At 34.9% G+C, this 24,562-nt stretch overlaps 1 protein-coding gene across 10 annotated transcripts in view; it reads left to right on the top strand.

The window, feature by feature from the left end:
- NFIB (nuclear factor I B) overlaps positions 1 to 24,562 on the top strand; it is a 244,191-nt gene that overhangs the window by 197,133 nt on the left and 22,496 nt on the right. For 4 of the 10 annotated variants that reach the window (XM_020875051.2, XM_020875015.2, XM_020875032.2 and 1 more), the window contains exons 7-10: positions 5,062 to 5,196; positions 9,504 to 9,688; positions 13,894 to 14,059; positions 17,094 to 17,176. In XM_020875051.2, the coding sequence (XP_020730710.1) occupies positions 5,062 to 5,196; positions 9,504 to 9,688; positions 13,894 to 14,059; positions 17,094 to 17,176 (569 nt within the window). The remainder of the gene's footprint in view (positions 1 to 5,061; positions 5,197 to 9,503; positions 9,689 to 13,893; positions 14,060 to 17,093; positions 17,177 to 24,562) is intronic. The other 6 variants (XM_070480519.1, XM_020875064.2, XM_020875070.2 and 3 more) reach the window with 4 other exon arrangements.

The following is a 24,562-nucleotide window of genomic DNA, read 5'->3' as shown; positions in this document are numbered from 1 at the left end:
CCACTCATGATACATTTTTAGACTGACCATGGTTATTTCACTCATCCTACACAACTGGTTATCATTCGACCAGATAGCTTCTTTCACATGCAAGAGATTCTAAAATAAACTGCCTAGACACAACGTCTGCTCTACCTCTTCTTCCTTCTTTTAATTCTAGATTTAAAAAATTCTTTTCATGAGTAGCATAATCTTCTATCCTCCACATTTTTTGTGTCCTTGATAAAATCTTACTACCTTACTATAGGTAGTAAGACATTAGTCAACTTTTTACAAAATGTACGTGTGTGTGTGTGTATATATAATACACATAGATGCATACAGATGCATGCTATGGATGTAACAAGTACAAAATAATAACATAATAACAATAACAAAATAATAATGAAATAATGATCAAGTAATAAACACAGTCAAAAGATCATTAAGGAAATCTAGCCCTCCAAAGTTCTTTAGGAGGGATTACTTAAAAAGAAAATAAGTCAAGTTGGTTCAGTGGATAAAACGTCGTTCAGTAAATGGAATAAGAAGACAGAACGACCTAATTTTCTAGCCTAAGGGACTATCATATGCAAGGAAAGGCGCTGAGTTAGAAATGCATCCCCCGTGGCCTTCTTCACTTCCAAGATACCATAAACAAATTAGCCTAGCTAAAGTTTAATAGAATGATAAGGAAATATTTATGTAAAAATGTGGTACCATGCTAGATCTTAAAATGAAGAAGATACTATTTGAAGAAGATGATTCCAACTACTCTTTTTATGATGAACCACAATGAGGAATATTTAAGAAGGAGTATAAAAAGGAAATTCTTGTTTAACTCAGTACAAGTCAAATGGGCCAAGTTGTGGAAGAGAAAAAAATAGAGTTTTGGAAAGTTTTCCCTTCTGAAATAAATTTATTTGTATATTGCTGCTTTCCAGATCACATGTAAATTTCTTTGTCTGGTTTCAAGCCCTCTGAGTCCTTTACTTCCCTTGCATCTGCCACCAGCAGCTCCTGCCTCATTCCCACCAGAAGAAAAACCAGATAAACCTTTTTTATCCTCTTGCTCTCTCTTCAACTTCTTTATTTCATGTATTATTCAATGTATGCATTAATATGTATGTATTATTATTCAACTTATTACATATTTATATATTATTCAGTTTTATTATTATTCAGCTTATTTTCAACATAATCTTTTTATGTATGATTCTTCCTGCTTGGGGGACACTAGATTGTGAAAAGCTTGACATTTGTTTTTCTCCACAGAAAGGTCACTTAAGACCATCTTTCCTATGTATCCATTCCTCAAACATTTTTTTTTTCTGTAGAGTATGAGAACACTAAACATAGAAATGATATCATTTTTCAGTTTGGCATGAGGTCTGTTGGACTGCAGACATTAAAATAAAATTAAAGTAATCTGAGTTTGATTCATGCTTAAAATGTAATAGCTAGTGACTCTATCTTTACTTCTCCCAGATAATTGACCTTTATTTTTATTCTCTCTTTGGGCCAGAGAGGTTTTTTTCTCCTTCATGAAAGAGGAGGGGGCTCATTATGTGTCACCTTAAGTATAGTGTATTCTACATGCTGTACACCAATATATTTTTATTGATTAATGAGCCCAATTGATTTCATCGTGGCAAAACAAAGGCAGTTAAGGCTACTTTGTAATACTACCAGTCTTTATCTGTTTCTAAAAAAAAATTGTTTCAGTAGAGACTGTGGACCTTCACATTCTTATTTTTACTTGTTTTAAGGTAATTTTGTTGTTTAAAAAAGAAGGCAGTTTGTGGTCCCTTTTACAATTTGAAGAGTGAATTTTACTATTTCTGTAGTGCTGGCCTCTATAATTCCTCTCTGTGTTTTGAACATGAAGTATCATTACTCAGTATATGCCTAAAGAAAACTAGAAAAGTAAATGGATCTATAATAATTACGCAGTAAAGCCAAGTGTATCATTTTGACTAAGAAATTGCAAAGGCTTCATTTCTCAAAAATTACATAATCACCTATATTGTTGGACTTCTCTGTACAAACACCTCTGATTTATGGGCCTTTTATGAAAAGAGGCTCACATAAATTCACATGGGTTTAATGAAAATCCTGAAATAGTTATAGTAGTTGCAATAGCCTTTGTTGATCATCTCCAGAAATGACATAACCAGAATGTCATTCTGCTTCCCAAACTATGGTCATATTTAACTTCCCAAACTATTCTGCTTCCCAAACTATGGTCATATTTAACTGCTTTTAAAGATGTACAGTACATGGTTTATTGCTTATAGTATGGTGTCTTTAGAAACTCATTTACTTAGGTTAATTTTATTCAAAATTTATATTGAAGCATAATGTAAACTGTCAATAGAAACTTACGTTTCTTTTGCTAAGAGTTAATTTTAAATTAAAAATTTGGAATGGAAACTTATTACATCACCTATCAAGTGAGGGATGGAAAAAGCAGTTCTTTCCACCTCTAACAATATGTATGTTTGTGATTAACTTACAGCAGGCCAAAACGTATATTTGTGGTGTTGCCTTTCAAAATCACATAGCTCTTAAGTGAAATCAACTATTATTGTTGGCATTTTTCAAGGTAACTTTGCTGAAATGAACTTCCTTTGTCTATTTTTTAAATAGTTTTAAAATGTCTCTTTTTGGTAGCAGTATTAATTTTGTGGTTTCATTAGTAAAATGTGTCTTTCCTTTTTGAGAGAGATAGTGTAAGGAAATGGTACACTGACTCATCAAAGTTCTCATACGTTAGTGACAACCAGTTAGTCACAAATTGTAGCTTAAGACTACAAATACTCCTGTCATTTTTTCATAGACTGTGACGTCTGCTATGGTTACAGTAGTGTATCTATTCTTTACATGCCAGTGAACTGAAAGCATATATTTAATTTTGTCAGATGTCTTTCCCAGAATTTAGGTAATTTTTTAAATGGTAAAACAATGACAACTAGTTTCTTGTATCAATAGCACCATGAATTTTAATTTATCAATTAAAAATGCAACTTGTAAATATATTTTATGTATGATAAAGTCTTGGGGTTTTTTTAAATAAAATTTTCTCTCTTTTTAGAGATACAAACTGAAATATTTATAGGTGGAATTATATGATTCCTGAGATTTGCTTCAAAGTAAGACAAGGGGAGGGAGTATAGATGGGATAAAGATGAGATAATTGAATAGTTGAAGAAGTTGGGTGATGAGTGCCGGAGAAGAATTACTATTCTGTCTACCTAGTGTATATTTAAAGTTTTTGATAATGGAAATCTCAACTTAATACCTCATGATTTTTGGAACATTTTACTTTACATTCATAAGCCTCTATAAAAATCAACATTATTTAAGATGTTGAGAAAAGGGGTACATCTCCTTGCCATCTGGGCTTTCCTCCTGAATCCCCCCACTCGAACTACCTGCATGGTACAACCTCACAGTCACCCAAGACAATGACTTTCTAAACTAGTTATTCGTTGAATTGGGTCAGTTCTGTTGAAGTATCTATTATTACATTAGCTCTATCTGTACTCTTCTTCCAAGTCTCAATATTTCGGCAGTATAAAATATTTGTGGGATGAATGAATGAATAAAGCCCTGAATACTTCTTCTGTCACAGCACTTTTTACATTGTTTTATGATTCCTTCTTAACTTGTCTATATCGCCTCTCTAGATATCAAGTTTTACAGAGGCCTAAGCAAATCTAGGTCACATCATGTCCCCAGCAACTAGCACAGTTTTGGCTTATATTAGACCTTCAGTAAATATCTATGGAATGACTATATTAATTAATCTTCTTAAGTAATACCCAGGATGGCTGTCTTTATTTCAACTAATTCATCTTCCCTGTAGTTTCTGGGGGAATTGCTCTACACAGCAAATGCGATCCTATTTTGCTCATCTCAGGAGTGTTTTCTTATCAGAGTAAATATTTAGACATTTATACACGAAGTCCGTGACCACTCATTGTGCAGGTCCTGCAGGCTGTTCACTTCCTCCCTCATCTTTGTACTTGTTGAAGTACAGACTACATATACTACTTACATATTTTATGCCTCCCATCTTCAGAACATTTCCTCTTCTGGAAATGTCACCCCCATCCAGGTTTTACACATGGCATCACTTCCTTAACCTGGGGAAGCTGAGGTGATCCATGCCGAAGCATGTTGGCAAGCGTTTTCTTCTTATCGTTTTTCTCTTCACTAAGAGTAAATATCCCTACAGCAGCCATTGCTTTTTAATTTTTTGTAACATCCTCCCTTCAGCTAGCAAATAGAAGAACTCTATAAATATCTCCAGAATGAGCAAATTAGGGAATGTCCTTTTTGCTAAAGAAATAATGTTATTGTTCTTCCGTTGCTAAGTCGTGTTCAGCTCTTTGCGACCTCCTGACTGCAGCATGCCAAGCTCCCTGCCCCTCATGACCTACCTGAGTTTGCTCAAACTCATGTCCACTGAGTCATTGATGCCATCTAACCATCTCATCTTCTGTCACCCCCTTCTCTTACCATCAGTTAGTCGGTTCTTCCCATCGGGGGGCCAAAGGATTGGAGCTTCAGCTTCAGCATCAGTCCTTCCAGTGAATATTCAGGGTTGATTTAGTTTTTCATAAAAAAGTGTTAAATTAATGATACACTTACCAGCATACTCAAAGGTTATTTTTCACTTTTGCACCAGGTTTTCTTCTATTTTCTTCCATACATAGTCAGTCCATCAAAAGACAAACCCCTGAATTGAATACACTTATGAATGAAATGCTGAGGTTAGAAAAGACCTAGATGTGAACCAAAGGACCAATGGATGTTAAGTCCCAGATTCATTTAGTAGTTGGAATAATTCTGATGATACTTTTAATGAAGCTTTGTGTTAGCTTCAGTGGAGATTGTTTCTGACAGATATTTCAAAACTCCAACATAGCTGGGTCTTCGACTCAGAGTGTATTTTGTAAAAGAGCCAGACATACAAAAATCACAGGACATTGGCAACTGAGATCTCTTACTAGGTTGGTGTGAAACTTGTAGCTTGAGAATGTCATAAAGCTTGGACTTTCCTCTCTTTCTCTGCAGATATGTCTTCTCCGACTACTATGAAGAAGCCCGAAAAGCCATTGTTCAGCTCTACATCTCCGCAAGATTCCTCCCCAAGATTGAGCACTTTCCCCCAGCACCACCATCCCGGAATACCTGGAGTTGCACACAGTGGTGAGGAGTTTCAAGCATAGAGGAGAAACCTCCCTCTTGTTTGCAGAGTCCAAAGTCTTGGGGATGGATCAAGACTATAATCACAAGAAATAAGCAAATATATAGTTATCTTAACAGTAGCTTCCGTATTGGTCCTAATTCTATATATTTTACTAAGAGAAAGATGGAATTTCAAGTATACTGCTGAGTCCAAAATATTTCTAGCAGCATTGATGTATAGATTCTATTTCCATAGATGTTATCTTCTCTATAGAAATCAATATTTTAACTACTTGTTTGGGAGCAAAATTAATCAGAAAATTAAGAGACATTTTGACAACTATTTTATATATATAAATCCTTCCTGTGGGCTAGTACACTTGATATTATGTTTAATATCATAATTTAAATAGGAAAAAGAATCCAATATTTCACATTTATACTTGGAAGAATGATTCATATCAGATGCTCTTTCAAAATTAAAAATGAGATATAATTCATAAGCAATATTGCATACTTTCTTCCTATTGCTCTTAAGCCCTAGAGAGGAGTAGGCGGACTTTAAGGTGAAGAAAACTTTTTATATAAACAATAATATGTTTATAGTGATACTCTTATTGCTTTAAATATATGGTGAGGCAACTCCTTATTCTTCCAAAAAATGAATCTAGGTTTTAAACCTTTATTCAAGGGATATAAGAACTGTTTACAATAAAATTCTTAAGTTTGGTCTATAAATAATATATTGTTAGGTATTGTCACTGTACTTAAAAAATGCATAGCCTTCAATGCTATCATTAAGACAATTATAAAATTAAGAGAAGAATATACAAGTCAAATTGGTATATAATTTTTTTTTACATTTACTTATTGGACTGCTAAGATAAGTGAAAAAAAATCAATAACTCTTTCATACATTTGTAATGTTGAGTGTGTGGGCAAAGTGAACTTCGAAGTCAGATCACCCCTTATGATGTTTGATTAAAGTATTTATATTTCTAACATTTGGAAAAAATCCAACAGTACGTTTTTACATAATGAACCCTTGAAGATCCAGACAAGCCTCCACGTTTGTCTTTTACCATATGTATGGTATGTTCAGTGGGTAGTGTATTAGGACCTGTAGCACGCTTGCCAGGAGAAACATTTCCTCTCCTTAATGAGTGATGGCATAGTGGGGAGAGAGGGAGACCACAACATCAGCTAGGCACTGAATACAAACAGGATTGAATACATGGAGGAGGATAGATGTCTGGAAGAGGTAGGTTCAGAACAAAAGGGAACAAGCCAGGGAGACAGACATTTCAGGCAGAGCAGACAGCGTGTATCTATACAGTGGAGGCATTGCAGCAAGGAACTGCTGTATATTGAGGAATCCACAATACCAAAATGTGCCCTGCGCAGGGGGAGAATGGCTAGAGATGAGGCCCAAGGAAGTGGGACCAGACTGGGTCTTAAAGCACTTGCCGCTGCCGCCACTAAGTCACTCCAGTCGTGTCTGGCTCTTGCAACCCCACAGACGGCAGCCCACCAGGCTCCTCTGTCCCTGGGATTCTCCAGGCAAGAATACTGGAGTGGGTGGCCATTTCCATCTCTAATGCATGCATGCATGCTAAGTTGCTTCAGTCATGTCCAACTCTGTGCGACCCTATGGACATAGCCCACCAGGCTCCTCCATCCACAGGATTCTCTAGGCAAGAAAACTGGAGTGGGTTGCCATTTCCTTCTCTACTTAAAGCGCTTAAGGACCATACAAACATGAAGTTGTTGGAATTTTATTATTGAAGCAATAGGGAGCAATTGAAAGATTTAGCAGAGAAGTTCCATGATTTAAATGATTTTTAAAAAATTATTCATTTGAGACTATACAGGATTAGGAAGGAGCAAGACTGGAGAAAAGAAGGCAATTAGGAAGACTTTGCAATATCTAGGCAAAGAATACATATATGTACTTGTAGGTATGGATGGATTCTTTCATAATGAAGGGAAATATTTTCTCTTTGTAGTTGGCTTTTCTGTCTTTAAAAGACTAGAATGACTTTTATTAATAAGGTAGCAATTTTAACTTTCATGGAAATTCTGCATTCTACCTAGTTTGTGTCAGGCCAGCTAGAGCTTATTTGAGTACAAGTTCTTGGGAGCCCAGAGTTTTGAGCTCTGATTTGCTATGTGTCAGTTCAAATCAAAAGAGATCTCTTCCAAAACTGTTGATACCAAATGATCTTAAAGCCCAGAAGACCCAATGGAGCTATTTGTATATCTTCCAAGGGTTTGGGTACAGATGTAAGTAAAAACCATGGTTAAATTGAGCTGAAATTAAGAGCACTTTGACACTAAGTCAGAAGATGTGCAATTTAATTTATATGTTTGCATTTTCTTAAACTATACCCTCAAGTATGTCTCTTAAAGTAGTATTTGAAAAAGGAATTTTGTTTTAGGAAATATGTAATTGTTCTCTGAATTGCGTCCCTTTGGAGGATGTTCAGACTTCAGTGTGTGCAAAGATTACATGGGACACTTTCATCTAGTAGGTCTGTGGTTAGGCCTAGGAATCTGTATTATAGCAGCAACTCAGAATATTTCACATGCTTTCTAAAACTTTGTTCCTTGAGAGCAAAATTGTTCAGGGAGCAAACTTGTGACCATAAAACTGAATTTACGATTCTTCTATGATATACACTTAAAATCTCTTGTATCTTCTGAAAAAGTTTTCTTTGGGGAAGATAAGCAATATCCTTAAAAGTAACTTTGTTTTGTATATAATTACAGAGTTTAGATAAGTCATTCCATATGATCTTCACTTATAGGTCATGGAAGGAACTTTTTTTTCGTATTGTTACATTGTGTTATAAAACACTAAACATTTATCATATATAATGTTCTATAACTTGGATATATGAAATCTTTTTTTTTTCCATTTATTTTTATTAGTTGGAGGCTAATTACTTTACATCATTGCAGTAGTTTTTGTCATACATTGAAATGAATTAGCCATGGATTTACATGTATTCCCCATCCCGGTCCCCCCTCCCACCTCCCTCTCCACCCGATCCCTCTGGGTCTTCCCAGTGCACCAGGACCGAGCACTTGTCTCATGCACCCAACCTGGGCTGGTGATCTGTTTCACCTTAGATAATATACATGTTTCAATGATGTTCTCTTGAAACATCCCACCCTCGCCTTCTCACAGAGTCCACAAGTCTGTTCTATACATCTGAGTCTCTTTTTCTGTTTTGCATATAGGGTTATTGTTACCATCTTTCTAAATTCCATATATATGTGTTAGTATACTGTAATGGAATATATGAAATCTTTAATCTTTACTTATGCATATACTGATTGATACTCTTCAATTGTACTTATATAAAGTACAAATTCAACATTGTGGAGATAATGATTATGCAATTACATTCTTTACCCATTTTTAAACTTAATTATATTTCAAAAACTGAATAATAAATTATGATCTAATGTTGAAAAATTACAGTAATATTAAACATTATCCACATTACATATGTTTTGTACTTTATTTATCTTTATAAAATGTGATTTATGGGTAAGTTAATATGCCTATATGAAAGTTTGCATTTCTGAGAGTAAGAAAATAGAACTCTTTTGGTTTTAAAAGGAACTTTTTCATTAAAAAAAAGAGTTCCCAGGTTTCCATTCAAATATTCATAAGCATTTATACAATGATAAGGTAACTCTTTGGGATATTATTATTTACTAATTATTGGCTTCCTTTCTAAATACTGGAAAATATTTACTTAAAATTAAAGCACACTTCTGCTTTAAATTTTGGTAGAAAACATGTGGGTCTTGTGACCTCTCATTACTGCTATGACTTGATCTCGACTTAGGACACAAAGACTTTTTAATCAAAAAATGTGTTCTGGTGGGAGATAACTTTGCTTGGAGAAACGTTTTATGAAGTATTAGTTTAACCTATAAAAGAGAATCTTGCCTGGAGAATTCCATGGACAGAGGAGCCTGGCAGGCTACAGTCAGTGGGGTCTGAAAGAGTCAGACAGGACTGAGCGACTAACACTTTCACTTTCATAAAAGAGAAACTTCTTTTTTAAAAACCATTCATGGATCTAGAAAATGAGATTGATCATTTCCTAGACTGGACGCTATGTCTGTGCGTACTTAGCAGTCCAGGTGTGGAGAATACGCATAAAAGACTAGCTCATTTTAAGAGAGTTCGGTCAAATCAGAAAAAACTGAGGAGCCGTGGATTGTTCAGTTTCCTGGGATTCTGCAGGGTCGAGTTGGAGCTGTAAGGACAGCAGCTGATGAGTTAATCTTACCTTTTCTGTCTCTTACAGTCATCTCAACTCGGACTCCACCTCCACCCTCACCGTTGCCATTTCCAACACAAGCTATTCTTCCTCCAGCCCCATCAAGCTACTTCTCTCATCCAACAATCAGATATCCTCCCCACCTGAATCCTCAGGATACTCTGAAGAACTATGTACCTTCTTACGATCCATCCAGTCCGCAAACCAGCCAGGTAAAAATGAGAGAGAACATATGAGTAGAGCCTAAGGGTGATGGCACAGGTCTCACCCTGAGCCTGTGTGTCTGGCAGGACAGCACGCTTTTGAAATCCATCTTCAGAAAGTTTCTTGGTGACTCACTAAGTTTTTATTGAAAGGTGGCTGAGTGACAGGTAGGAAGTTTGTTACCCCAAAGGGGCACTTTTGTGAAGATGTCCTTGGGTTGATGTTTTAGGATTTCCATTGGATAAAGGGAAAATTAAGGCAGAAAGTCCATTGACAAAAATGTCCTGAGCTGGAGTTCACACCTCTGAAATACCTGGTTTGACACAAAGTGCTCATTTCAGGCAGGAGCGAAGTATGAGCTAAAATAAACACAGGCAGAAGACCTTACAGTTGTATTTATAGACCAACTATTAGGTATTAAAATAAGCTTTGGTAATGTAAACATTTTCAATGTTTGATGACTACCTGAATATTCTTTGCTCAGACATGACTGTGTTTCATAATGAGTGACGTTACCAGAAGTCTTTTTTTTTTTTTTTTAATGGTAAACAGTGTGCAGTAGCTTTAAGGATTCTTTGTATAAATGGCATAGCTCTGTGCCTTCTTCACTTCCTTAATATATGATTTCTTCTATGGAGAGGTCGCATTGGGGATTTGGTACAAGAGGATTTTTCGTTATCAAGTAGACAGTGTACCAAACCTGGCCTATCAGTCATCATAATATTGAAAATCTGTAATGTAATTTCAATCTTAGGGTTTGGTATTTGGCTTTGCTGTTTTACCTCCAAGATGCCTGTCTACTTCCAACCACCATTTTTAATGCTCTGAGGGATTTTCATAAGTGTTCTGTCATTAATGCTTTTCATTTACTAAAATGCCAGCAAATAGTATGTGCATATTAATTGAGACTTAAAAAAGAAAGATCTGAAAAAAAAAATCCCTTTGGTGTTAATTGTTAAAATGGAGCAAAATGGTCCCTTCTGAATTTTTTTTAATAGCATATTCAGCACTGTTTTAGTTAGTTAAAATTAAATTACTTGTACTTGGACCTCCATCGACTAGTAATATTAAGTATACCATTCCTGAATTTTGAATTTAAAGTTAAATAATTTGTGTTTCAGAAGAAAATGTTCAAATGGTATAGCACTTTGAATGGCTATAATAATAATTATTAAGTAAAACAGGATTTTGGTATATCAATTTAGAAATAAAATTTGCTGTCAGAACATAGATGCAGAAGTCTCAGTTCCATAGAGCATTTTGCTAGAATCAGCTGGGAACAGTGCACACAGGGTCTGATTTTAATTTGTGTAGAATTTCCATGAATAACAAAGTCTAATTAAGACATCCATTAAAAGTCCTTAACGTTAATTCAGTGTGGAAAATCTTAGAGTTCCATTGGATTTTTTTTTAACTGATGTCTTAATTAGGCACTGTTAGGGGAAAAATTATGCAAATTAAAATCAGGCCTTTAGTGTTCTGCTTTTCTTTAATTATTCATTGCTTGTTTTACGTATATTTCACTTTCTTTATAAGTTAAGGGGGCATATTAGGTGATAATCGGCCTATATTGTTCTCAGTTTTTCTTCATATTTTCAAGGTAAAGACCCAGCTTCTGAGAAGCATCTTACTCTCATCTCAATTAAAAAAAAAATCCCTCTCAGGATTTTGTATAATAGGAGCAATGTACTAAGTAGGATAATCCTTTCCTAATGCTGTTCATCTGTCGATAAAATGTCTCTCTTTTCATATCTACAATATGAAAGTTCATCTATTAACAACCTTAAAAGAGAAGTTTTATAATGTGGCTTCATCTGTTTGAACCAGTAGAAAACTGAAAAAGAAATAACCCTTCTATTCTTCTGACCCTGAGTTTCAGAAAAGTTGTCTGCTTTGGCTTGGGAATTCTTCCTTTGTCACTTTATTTTTTTTTTTTCAAATGAAAGAAACATCTGTTTGTTGGTTTGTGTCAGTTCAATTCCAGTAGACGAAGCATGCAGGGTGGGAAAAGTAATATCATATTTGGTGGCAGCATTTTCTTGGCAATTTTTGTCATTTTTCTGTTCTGTGCTCTCAGGTAGGTACTGTCAAACTGTTTTGGTGAAGACAATACAGAGAAAGGCTTTTTACCATCGAATGTACCACCAATGATAAAACAAGATCACTCTTCTTTCTTGGAGGAGATATACAAAGCAAGTCTTTGGCAGTGATCACATAACCAGAAGTTGATGACCTGCTCTAGAAACAAATTGCTTTTTCACTTTGAAAGGAAATAAGTAGGCCTTTATTATAAATGGTGGAGTTGTTTTTGCAGCAACATTATACCTGCTTTGATGTTTAACTCCAACTCAAAACCAGTTCATTTGCACTTACTTCCAAATAGGACTCTTGATATTCACCCTTTTGGCTCTAAAAATGGGGGGCAAGCAGGAAACGAGTACTTGTTGACTTGTCAACAAGTTGACTGTTGACTGTTCCTTCCCAGTATCCTCCAAGGCTGTCCTGATTTTGCTTGTTAAGTCAAGCAACTCAGAAGCCTTGTCCTCCCCACGGCAATTTGGAGATTAATTGCATTGCTGCTGCACTGGGTAGAGTGAGACAGCCATGCTATTTAATGGAATATTTTAAATAAAATTAGTCTAAATATATAACTCTTTCCTAGGTTTTCACAGAGGGGAAAATCTGGTCAGTTTTCCTGACTTCAGTTAAATACTTAATTTATTCATGAGGAATAGTCAGGATATTCAAAAGTTCATTCTTTATAGAGTAAGTCATGTGGCCTCTGAGGCACCCAACCGAGATTTAGTTCATGTCTCTAAGTTCTGATAGTTAAGTGTTCTCAGCTGTTCATCTTTTTCTTTAAAGGAGCATTGACTTGTAATTTATATGCAGGCATTTAGATAAATATTCTGCTATATTGCTTTCTTTGCCTCTAAAAGTGGTACAGATTATGAAGACTAAATATTTGTGGAGAATACCTCATAGCAAGTTGTTAGGTACATTATGTAGAGGAGAATTCCAACATGAATGTAATTAAGAATAGCATTCTGTCTAGAAAAATACATTCCAGTATTTCTTTTAAACAGTGTGCCCTTAGAATGGACACTATTTTTGTACTGGGGCTAAAACTCAGATAATAATATCTTTTCTATCATTGCCCAGGGATTTTCCCAGTTAATTCTCACAAATGTCAATGATCAATGTTTTATGTAATGCTCTAAGTCTGGCAGTGGAAGAGTAAGAATTCAAAGATCAGAGTATATTTGATTGCCCTCTGCTTCACTTCAGCACATTTTAATTTACATTGGAAATCTTTTATTTATATGTGTATGGTCAGACCTAGTTCAGCTCTTTGTATCATTCTATAGACCCTGAAATTTTAAAGGTTTTAAATATCTTTCTACCTATTTATATAAGTAAACCATCCCAAGTTGAGTGGAGTCCCTAGAATCAAAATTGCTTGATGTGTGTGTATGAGTGCACCTGTGTGTAAGCAAGGGCTAAAATTTTTGTGTGCTGAAGAATGGGCCTTGACTATAAATGATGACAATCGTTAAGTTCAGTGTGTTTGGTCTCCTAGAAATTCTTGTCTTTGTTGTCTCAATGATAGCATTATGCAGGTAAACATTGTGTTCTGAGAGCCAAAATTGACTCATTGTAGCACATGAAGAGCAGGAAGGAAGGAATCACTGCTCCTAATTCTCACTAGCTCAGTGGTAAGCCCAAGCTAGCTTACTAGCTTGGTGGTGTAGCCACGAGTCATGTCTGACTCTTGAGACCCCACGGACTGTATCCCGACAGATTGCTCTGTCAGTGGGATTTTCCAGCCAAGAATACTGAAGTGGGTTGCATTTCCTCCTCCAGGAAATCGCTAAGGACTTCTGTTTTAGCCTCAGGCTCAGCATCGAAGTCTCCACTTGACTTTTCTGTCCTACACTACGGAAGGCTCAGTTCTGCCTGGTTCTCAGGGTGTTGTAGAAATGAGCAAACCTATATAAGGTGCCTCGTAGCTGAAGACTTTCTTTTAAATGCTACTGCTGCTTCTTAGGACTACCAACCATTGATGAGCCTCTCAACTCAGAGGTGAGAGGACTTGTGTGGAGGTTACACACAGCATGCAGGGCCCACTCAGTCGAGTGTGCTGAGCGGAGTTGTTGGGCGAGATGACTGCCTTTTGGGTTGTTTCACCGGGCGTTCTGTTTTTGTTTTGTAGCCTAACAGCAGTGCTCAAGTGGTAGGGAAAGTGCCTGGCCATTTCACTCCTGTCTTGGCACCCTCTCCCCATCCCAGTGCAGTGCGACCTGTGACTCTGACCATGACAGATACTAAACCCATCACTACATCCACTGAAGGTGAGGCAGCTTCACCTACAGCAACCAGTAAGTATTTCTGTAGGAAATGAGAAATGTCCATCGAAGGCACCACTGGATATCTGATCCAAGGTGGAAAACACGGCAACTTTTCCAGCTACACAACCAGATGGAGATTTCTCATTTATGTGGAACCAGCAGGCATGATGTGGCCTGGCTCTCATATGCTCTCTCTTATCAAATTTCACTCAGTATTTGAAAAGGGAGAAGCTTATTTGTTTGAGTAAATAGCTGTAACAAAAATAGTAAGTCATGCCTGCTTGTTCAAGGTATACATTGAAAATGCACTAAATGACATAACAGTGTACAAGGTTTTTTATATCACCCACAGAGAGATTTGAGAAATGTTAGTTATTGGAGCGTTCCTGTAGAAGTCAAACCCCTTCACAAGGCAGACTGAATCAGTACCTCTGTAAGATAATTGCATGTTTACATCACTGTAGGTTATGTCATTGTGAGAAACAGTCACACAGTGTTCAGTGTAGAAAGCATTTCAAAGCTTAGTTTTAGGCACATGTCAACTACCTGCACTTTCATTGTCTGCAACTTTTTTTTTTTTTTTGATTATTTCCTCTTATCATGGTGCATCGGGTATTATGCTTTTTAGCATGGCCAGAACATCTGAAATCTCAGAGATGTAGCCTGGGAATTGGCAATCGCTCATACCAGTAACCCAAGCGATTCCTTTGCTTCTTTGTACAGAGTGCTCAGAAGTACACAAGAAATTATCGCAAAGCTTTTTAATTGGCTTCATCATCCAAGCTGCCAGCTTTCTAAAACTGGAGTTGATGTGCACAGACTGGTAATAAAGCGGAATGGATAAAGTTCTAGTTAGGAGGAATTAGCTTGCTTCTCTTCAATTATTCTTATTTCTTAAATCCAGAGCTTCTATTTGCATTGTTAGAGCAGGAAAATCCCGATGTTGTGAAAATTCTGTGTGAAATTATAGAGATTCAGAGCCACTGGCTCTTTCTTTATTGGCCATTGGAAAGATGCTCTTTTTTGTGTGTGTGGCCCCTGAAAGACTTGGAAAGGACCTTACAAGAAAAGTGGGCAATACTTAGTGTGTACAGTGAATTCAGCATTTCTTTCGCAAAATTCATGAGGCCCCATAGACTAATAAAAACCAGATAAGCTTGTAATTCCCATTAATAATCATTAATCCTTAGTAATTGATTTGTTGATAGAGGGACCTACACTAGTGAATACTTCCCTGAATGCACAGAAATGGATGAGACTCAGTCAAGGAAGATTAAGGATCCGTTAGTGCTACAGGTTAGCCATGTACATTACAGTTGCTAAAATACTACATCCAAATTTCAAAAGTGGATGCCTTGGTATCTTTAAGCAAACAAAGTCAGAAGTTTAATAAAAGCAAATAGAAAACAAAGATTTTTTTCTTAAGTAGCTAAAATTTCCAGAAGCTTCTGGTACCTACTCTTTTATTGTCATTAATAGACAAGATTCAAGGAAAAATCAAACTGAAATGATCACAGCTCACTTCTGGGAATACTCTCAGCCTGTTTGTTAATGAACTGTTTCTTTTACTCACAGGTTGATCAAAAAGGGATCTGATTTGATTTATAAAATCATAAAATAGTCAAAAGGAGTATCTTGGTTATATAAAGATAGCTTCATCAGTCCATTTTCCATCCTGCATAAAAGTGATATAGTGAGCTGTTTTTCTTTCCTATAAACAAAATTGTAGCTGCAAATCTGCAGGCACCACTGATAATGAAAAATTGGCCATTGAATTCATAAGTCAATAAAATTAAAGAAAATACAGAGGCCAAGGAAACCTCTTTTTTACAGTTGAAAAAAAAGAATAAGACACACTTGGTGCCCACTCTGTAAGGGTGAGGCTCTTCAGTGCTGTGCATTGAATTCCAGAGATCTGGAGATTGAATGGCGGCCACTGGCTGTTTATGGCTGCCATTGCGTGAGTAGTTCATTCAGGAATAAATAAAAGATGAATTGTGAGCATCTTCACTGTTTTAAAAAGCTGACTTAAAAAAGCTTCACTGGATCAAATCAACATGGCAGAATTAATGTACTGGTTTTTAAAAAGCCTTTTGAAAATTATTGTCTGGATTCCTCATCAATCTGGAGGTTTTGAACCATGTACTTTAGCTTTCTTCAGACCTAGAATTGTAACATAAATGATAACAATTTAGTTTTCCTGTTTATTCTGACATGGAACAATGGGGTTGCTTCGTGCTTGGAAGATGCATCAGTCCTTTCCTTGTGAAAAGAAGCAAAAGTCTTTAGGACTAGGGAGACATTTTCTTTGGGAAATTCACTCTGCACCAAAAAGTACCTAAATGAAAAGTACTTGCAAGGTGAGACCATAATAATTTAAGGAGTATTCACCTTACGCACTTACTACCTGGTGGCGAAGTAGTTAAAAGGGGCTGTCAGCTCCATTCTTGGATCAATCACAAAAGATTGACTTTTTGTACTTCTGGAAAAGAAACCATTTTTTTCAGAAACATGTTCTCTCAAATATAATAAAAATTCTCCTTCATGTTAATAGTATTAACTTTTCTTTTTAGTAAGACTTTTCAGTAAGACATTTTTCATCCTGCATCATCAAGTACATCTGCTTAAATTCCATCATTTAAAGCTTTCAATTTTTCCTGACAGACTTTCAGTCTGATTTTACATTTAGAATCACAGACCATCATTGATTCTGTTGCTAGACACCCAATATCTAGTAAAAAGTTACATCTAGGAAAAAGACTCTACTACTTAGCCAATCTTTGGTACTCCTGCAAGACTGTAACTAGAGCTTGTATGAGATGACCACATCAAAGGATAGGATATGGTTCCTGGATAGATTTGGAAGATAAGGATAAACCAGTTGACTTGAGGTCAACTATCATTTCTATCACTTGGTATTCACTCACACAAAAGAGAAGAGGAATAGAGATACACTTTTTTTTTTTGGTTTTAAGTCCCACTTCTCTGGGTTTCTTTTACGTGGACAAGGTATTCATTTGATAGTTCACAATTTTTATCTTTGTTTTTGTTCTTCCTTAATCAGCCTACACAGCCTCAGGCACATCTCAAGCCAATCGATATGTGGGACTAAGCCCAAGAGACCCATCCTTCCTACATCAGCAACAGGTGGGCAAGCTTCACCCAGGTGTGATGGTGTAGCCACGCTTTTGCATTGGTGCTTTTCTCCATGCTGTCTCTCAGATCTGGACTCAGAATGGGGCTCACGGGACTTCTGAGAAAGAAACTGATCATTTCATTTTCCAAACTATTTTCTCATTTATCTTTTGTTTCTTGTCTCTTTAAGCAGGGTTTCTCAAATTGGCTCAAGACCTTTTCCCTCTCTGTAGCATATATCCATAACATCCATGAAAACAGTGTTTCAGCTAGAATATTTTTCTCAGTCTTATTGGCTATTGAGAACTTACCAGCAGCCTATAACTTTCCAAGATGAAAATTGCCAAGTATTTAAAAGGCCATTAGAGTAGAAACACAACACAATTCACAACTTGTGTTTTCTTTTTCTGTTTTTGAACACTTTCATGTTTCTAGTTGTTTTACTCCTCATTTTGTTTTTTTGGTTCAAGAAGATGAATTATGAAGCTGAAATCTCAGGCGACGCATCCTTCCTATTTTAATAGGTTTAAATTGGTTTACTGATTTCAGATGTGATAAAACACTTTTTTTTGGTTCTGCTTTCGTACATCATTTATGTTTCAAGTAGCATTTTAAATTTCACATCTCATTAATGCTGTAAATTTAATGCAAATGAAGTGTTTATCCAAACTGTGAAAATATACAGTCAGGATTAATGGTAGCTTATAAACAAATTAGCCATAGTCAAAAGCATGGACCATACAAATAAAAATATCCCATGATTCCAGTTACAGGATGACAGAAATAATTCTAAACACTTCCGAATTTAAATGTATTTTATGATGCATATGTTTTGCTGCTCTCAAATTTTGATAGCAGAGCAGTTTGAAATTAACTGTGCAAAATATTACTTAGGGAAAAATAGTCTATAGTGAATCAGAAAGAGTTGGTATTAATGAGCTTACTCTTAATTTATAATATGCATTGTATGTGCATCTGAATTTTTACAGATGTAACAAGCCTGTACAGGTACTCATGTCAGCTTCTTTTGTTCTAGACCTGTCCACCTAGTTTATGCTTAATCATGCGTATCTGTCCCTCGCATGGAATTTTCAAATCCTGCCCAGTTGCAGGCGAAGGTGGCAAACTGCTTATATTAAAGGTCACCACATGCAGAGTTCAGAGAAAATCATAAAGATGATAGCTTATTCAAGATACTTGACGTTTTGCCAGGTTTAAAAAAAGCAAAACAAAACAAAAGAGTGAGAACTAACTAAAAACATCTGTACACAGTTTTGAAAATACCAAATAATAATTAGTGGTTTTGCCAGCTATCGGCTTTTCAACATAATTTTCTGAAATATTGCTTTTTTTCACCTCTAAAATTGCTATAATATGAAATGTGCTATAATTGCTGGAATATGGTTCTGTTTGAAAAATGTGTATGTTCCTTGTGTTTTTTAAAAAAACTATGCAGTATTTATAGGTTTAGAAACTTATTCTCTTACAAATCATTCCACATATTATCAGAGATATTCTTATCATGGGATTTGCATTCTTTATGACACATCTCTAGTTTTCAGTTAACTTTTAATTCATAGAATCATGCCTCTGTTACTTAAACCTTTAGCCCCAGACACATTTAGAACATGATAACCACTTTCATGTATTTAGAAGAAATCGTCCCATCCTCTTGTCCTAGCTTAAGGCAGCTTTAATTTTTTAATGTACCACTTGTAACTATCATTAGAGCCTCATGTAATTATGATCACAATAGTTGATTGTATAAAAGTTACTTCTCTTTCCACATGTCCAAGGATAAATCAAGAAAATTTTACAAGCATCAGGAGAATGTTAGTCAATGTAGATAGAGTTCTGAGCACATAAACTGAAATATATATGAGTTCCAGAACTACAGGCTTTTTTCATCAAAGGCCACCAATTGTTATTTAAGTTGACAATGTCAAGTGAAGACCTCTTACAATATAAATATGATTTGATTGGTCAAATGCAATATATATTTATAGAATATGTAATGTGTATTGATCTTTAAAAGAAAAATTATATGTTTCATAATGAAAAATACAGTGTTCAATTTTAAATACCATACAAACAGATGATTTGTCCTTTGTATAATGAAAGAATTGGTGCTACTTTTTTTAACTGAAAGAGCGTGATATGCTAATTCATAATAAGCTACAATTTGAGACAAGCAGAAAGTGAATATATATGCATATCTTACTGTACATGTATATTACTAAACTAAGGCTCTAGTTAAAAGATTTCATTTAGTTTAATCCTTCCAAATTTTAAAAGGATCCTAGAGATGAAATTTTATGTTTACTGTCCAGGAACAGAGGGACAGAAATGGTTTAAATGACTTCAGTAGAGTAAAGGTTATTCTTTCCTACAGCAGAAATGAGATTGATTTACTGTGTCCTTTCATTACTTTCCAAAGATTTAAAAGAGACCACTCTTCTAGCAGCAGGTTTTAAATGCATTTGGTTTAAAGTACTCAGTGATGAATGAAAAGAAAAATCAAGGGGTACATGAAATAAAGGTAATCAATCATTTTATATTAGCTAGGAGAAATTCAAAATTAGAAAGGCAATGGTTTTAGTCTGAGAGAGTTCTTTTAAACATACCCCTTAGCTTTTAATATACATGACCCCTTAAGAATAAATATTGTCACCAGGTACATTCTTCAGTTTATTGGCGACTGTTTTATAAAGATTTATCCTGTTAGGTTATGAAAAGTATTGATGTGCATTGTCAAGTGCTATTTTTTTCTTAGAAAAGAACTTTAATATAGCCTATATAAATTAGAGTTAGCAATAAATTTAAAATTGTTGAATAATTTTGACTATCTTATAAATAATCTTTCCACACAATGACACTAAAGTAGAGCTTTCAGTGTAGTTATTCCTAACCTACAAGGACACTGGCTTCTTAAATTGAATGAAAATATTAAAATTAACCCTGTACTCCACTGGTAAGAGTAATATGTTCATTTTGGCAGATCTGAATACTAAAAGCATATGCTTTTATAACCATTAACTTGGTAAACATGCAATTGTTATTAGTAATTATACATCTCTATGCTCCTTTTTATAATGATTATTACTGATCAATACTGGTTGCTAACTGCTTTGAAATAGTAGTTTCTTCTGACATAGGAATTTCACTGCTATTATAAATGTGTTATCTCATTTGAATCTGAAAAATAAAATCACACAGTCATAAAGAATACTTCAAAAATATTTCTTTAAACCAGCTGAGTATTTGCAATTAAAAACAGCCCTCTGGTTAGTTTTAATCATCAGCTCATGCCAGCTGATCAGAACTTTGAAATTTTCCTCTATCTCTTAACTCAATCTTGAGTGTTGTTCAAGGTCTGGAACCAGACTCTCTTTGGGATGATTGACTTATTTAATGCATTCACTATTGGCATGGGGGAAATCTTAAAATCAGAACTTCAACTGGAACTTCATTTTTCTTTAATTTTCTATTGGAAGATGGTGTCATGGCTTGAAGAACTCATGGTTCTCTGGTAAACTGAACTCTTTAGTCTTTGCTGAAAAATATCTTTTTACTTTTTCAGAAGTGTCAGGGGCCTCTTCTCTGGCTTAATTTCATAGAAGTTTAGTAAAATGTAGTGTTTCCTTTCTGCCTTATACTTCCTGAATGCACTGTGCACATTCATTATAGGCAATGAAGAAACTACATTTCCCAAGCTTCATCTCCCTAGGAAAATGGGAATTACATAGCAGAGTGTTGGATATTGCTTAGAAAATACAGAAATTATTGTATTATTGTATAAATCTAGTCTAGCAGTTTTAGTATAAACAGTAAGTATGAGACTGCTTCCTTGAATTAGCACCACTTCCTAATCTGATCAGCCTCATAATGAACTTGCTATATTGCAGGTCTTTTTTCTTTGTTATCCTAGAAAGTTTGGTAATGTAAAAGAATCAGTTAATTTGGTGGTCATTGTTATACTTGAGTGTGAGGTCATTATAAAAGTTTAAATCCTTACTATTATACATCAATACAACATATTTAAAAAACCCTTATTGCAGGTTGGAAATAAAAGTTTTAGCTAAGAAGCTTCTTGTTTGGAAATAAAAGATTACTATTGGAACCAGCTACTAGGAGTACAAAATAACCTTTGATATAGATTTGAGATGGAACAAATGGAAGGTCACTTTTACCTTCCCTGAAACAGCAAATTCAAGTGAGCTCTAGTTTATAAGATACAAGGCTTATTTTCATATCTCAAAACTATGATCTCCTCACTATATATGCTACTTACTATTAGAACTTATTAATAATGTTACTTATTAATGAATCAGTGGCCTAATCAGCTCAAGTCCTTGCATTACTTCTTAGTTGCATGGATTTTATTGGTGCCCTGGCTTCCGCATGTTACATCTCTTGCATGGCTATATGATGCTCTTATTTCAGTTTCAATCACTGGACTACTTTCTATCAAGATATTTTCAACACTTTTCTTGATCTAATTGTGAAACTAGAATTTGAAAGGACTTCTTGTTACACTGAAAATTTCTATTCTGTCTAATGGCCTTTTTAAGACATTGCCTCTGTAGGATTTTTTTTTATTTATCTAAGATATTCATTGAAATCTCTTTATAATATTTGTCCTGACAAATGGCATAGCCAAAGCTAGGTACATGAAAACCACTGGCAATGTAGTCTTTCATTAAAGGCAAGCAATTGAAAGGCCACAAGTGGACTATCAACAAACTTTTCAATAAAGTCAGGAAGCAGGCTATCAACACTTGGGCTGTTCTTATTGTGTCTGTTATCATAATTGACAGCTTGACGTAAAACCCTATCACATGACTTCTGGGTAGGTATGTAAATGGATAAGAGGTCACTTTTCACATATGCTAGCTGGAAAGGAAACACATTTAGAGGAAGTTTCACTCACAATAATGACTATGCAAATGTTTAGCTTTTTGGCTAGTTCTTAAATTAAAAAAAAAGAAACCTTCCAAGGTCTGTTTTTATAATTCATTGATTCATTCACTTACTGGTTATGAAATGTTAATATCCAAATAAATTATTCTAGATAGCATAAAAATAAAATTATGTTTACTGTAATCTTAAATTTCAATCAACACAATCACAAAGGGAAAATTGTCTTTTCTGAAAATTGTAACTTTTTAAGTAGAATCAGGAAAAAAAGGAAATTATAAAGCTTTATAATTATAGACATTTTAGCCTTAAACATTTTTGAGCTGTACATGAAAAACAGTGTAGGAAAAGAACAATGACAAGCAAACCGGTATGGTGGGTGAGAAAGGGATTAGGAGTCAGGAGTTGTGGTTTTAGTGTTGACATGACAGGACATGTCTAGCCTTGGACAAGCCTTGAACCTCTGTCCTGTGTTCTTATCTTGGAAAGAGAAAATGAAGAGGTTGAACTATGGGATCTCCAAGTTCCCTTGAAACCTTAAATTTTACAGGTGAAAGTAGCCTCCATTTAAAATAAAAGAACTTTTCATTTTCTAGTTCTTACAATTTATTATCAGTAGTGTTTATTTAGCTCATGAATTAAGCATACACATTTAACTTAATTCTACTGTATTTATTAAATATTCAAGAAGCACAGGCTTCAGAAAGTAATATTAGAAGTGACTTTAAGGTACCAGGATGACCCGGAATATCTTTTTTCATTTTTATATGTTTATAAGTTCCACCTATATCACAATTTTATCTTGACCATTTTGCTTGCTCACTAAGGCTATATCCTTTTTCTTCAGAGTCATTTTATCTACTCTCTGGGAGATAATATATAAAATAAAAATCAATGTAAGAGTTTTGAAAGTATGGAAAGTGGAAAGTATGAATCCTCAAGGATTAATATTTTTAAGCACTCCACTCCAAAAGCACCTCCACTCACCAAAAGTCTATTTCTTTTTCTTTTTCTGGGGCTATCCGGAAAGATGAAGAAACCTAAAAGAACATAAAACACACCTTTCAAGTTACTCCCTTGAGGGTCCCTGTAAGGCTGGAAAATAAAAAGCAAAAAGATAAATTTGCCTGTGTTGATTATTCTGTTTACAGTTTAATGGTTTACTGGTTCAACTGAGAGCTGTTGTCATCATAAGGGACTGTTAGTACATGGGCCTATTTGCTGAGTCCAGCAAAGTAGAACGTTTTCTTACCTTCTTTCTTTTGTTCCCAAAGCTAATTGCGAGGCATTTACAAAAGCCCCTGTTAATAACAATGGAGCGCCTTCTTGTGAGTAAACAGACTCTTATTCTGAAATCACAGGCAATGTTGATTCTACCTACATGAATATTTGAGTGCTCTGTAGGCTAGGACAAGATCCAGATCTTAGGTGTTTCCCCTTAGGTGGATTTTTTTTGAAGGAAGCTAGATGATCCCCATCCTTGTTTTTCTGAAACTCATTTGAGTTAGACTTAGAATAGGTTCTCATTCCAGGGAACTTCATCCTAAGAACATCTGCAGTGAACTTTACCTTGCCTTCTTTTTAAGTTGTTTGGACTTTTTCAGCCCCATCCCTTCAGTCATAGCTTTTTTAAAGGAGAATATTAACTTCTTTACCTCACCTTCTGTTTTCTTTTGGAAATCTGGGCATAATTGTGTTAATATAAAATTTTTCTTAATTTTCTAAACAATTTCATGTTTGTGGGTATATATAAATTAAAGAATTTGAATTTTATCTGTGTATTTATGTATAAATATGCATGCAATCAAATCTGTCAAAGGGCCTATATTGTTACAAATGTAAGAGTTGCTACAAACATACAACTTCAACTAAATTTCAAGTATCTTCCTATTTTTTGAGGAAAAATTCTTGGAAAAATCACTAGGGTATTATTGAAGCTTTGCAGAAAAAAATGTATGTTAATGAAAGGCATATATTTATGTACCACTTAAAATTTTTAATTTAATTAAAAAGTAATTGATAGCTAAATTACATAACACCAACTCTCTCACAGAACAGAAATTGAGGACTCACCACCCTAAATTCAAATAGGATTATTTCCTATCATTTTAAACATTTAAAGCCTAATATAAAATCCATTTTGGTTAGGAATTCTGAATCATACTAGCACCAAGAATATTTAACTTCTTCCAAAAAGAAGCTTAAATACACTTAATATTAACTTTTCATCACCTGAGGATATGTTCAAAATTTACTGAGTCAGAACTATCTTATTCAAACAAGATTCTTAGAAACTGATTTTATTAGGAATTAGTGTCATGGAAATTTTCAATGAATATGCAGTTTCTATTTTAATTATTTTGCTCAATCATGAGGTTTATTAAATATTAATTGAAAGATGCTATCTGCAAAAGGAAGTTAAGAAAAAAAAATGAAGAGACAGGCTCTTCATTAAGTTACCTGGCTTAAGTAGGTTATAAC

Source organism: Odocoileus virginianus, chromosome 18, assembly GCF_023699985.2.
Source record: "Odocoileus virginianus isolate 20LAN1187 ecotype Illinois chromosome 18, Ovbor_1.2, whole genome shotgun sequence".
Classification (NCBI taxonomy): domain Eukaryota; kingdom Metazoa; phylum Chordata; class Mammalia; order Artiodactyla; family Cervidae; genus Odocoileus; species Odocoileus virginianus.
The sequence above is the reverse complement of the archived record's forward strand: the minus strand, read 5'-3'. Positions and strand labels throughout refer to the sequence as shown.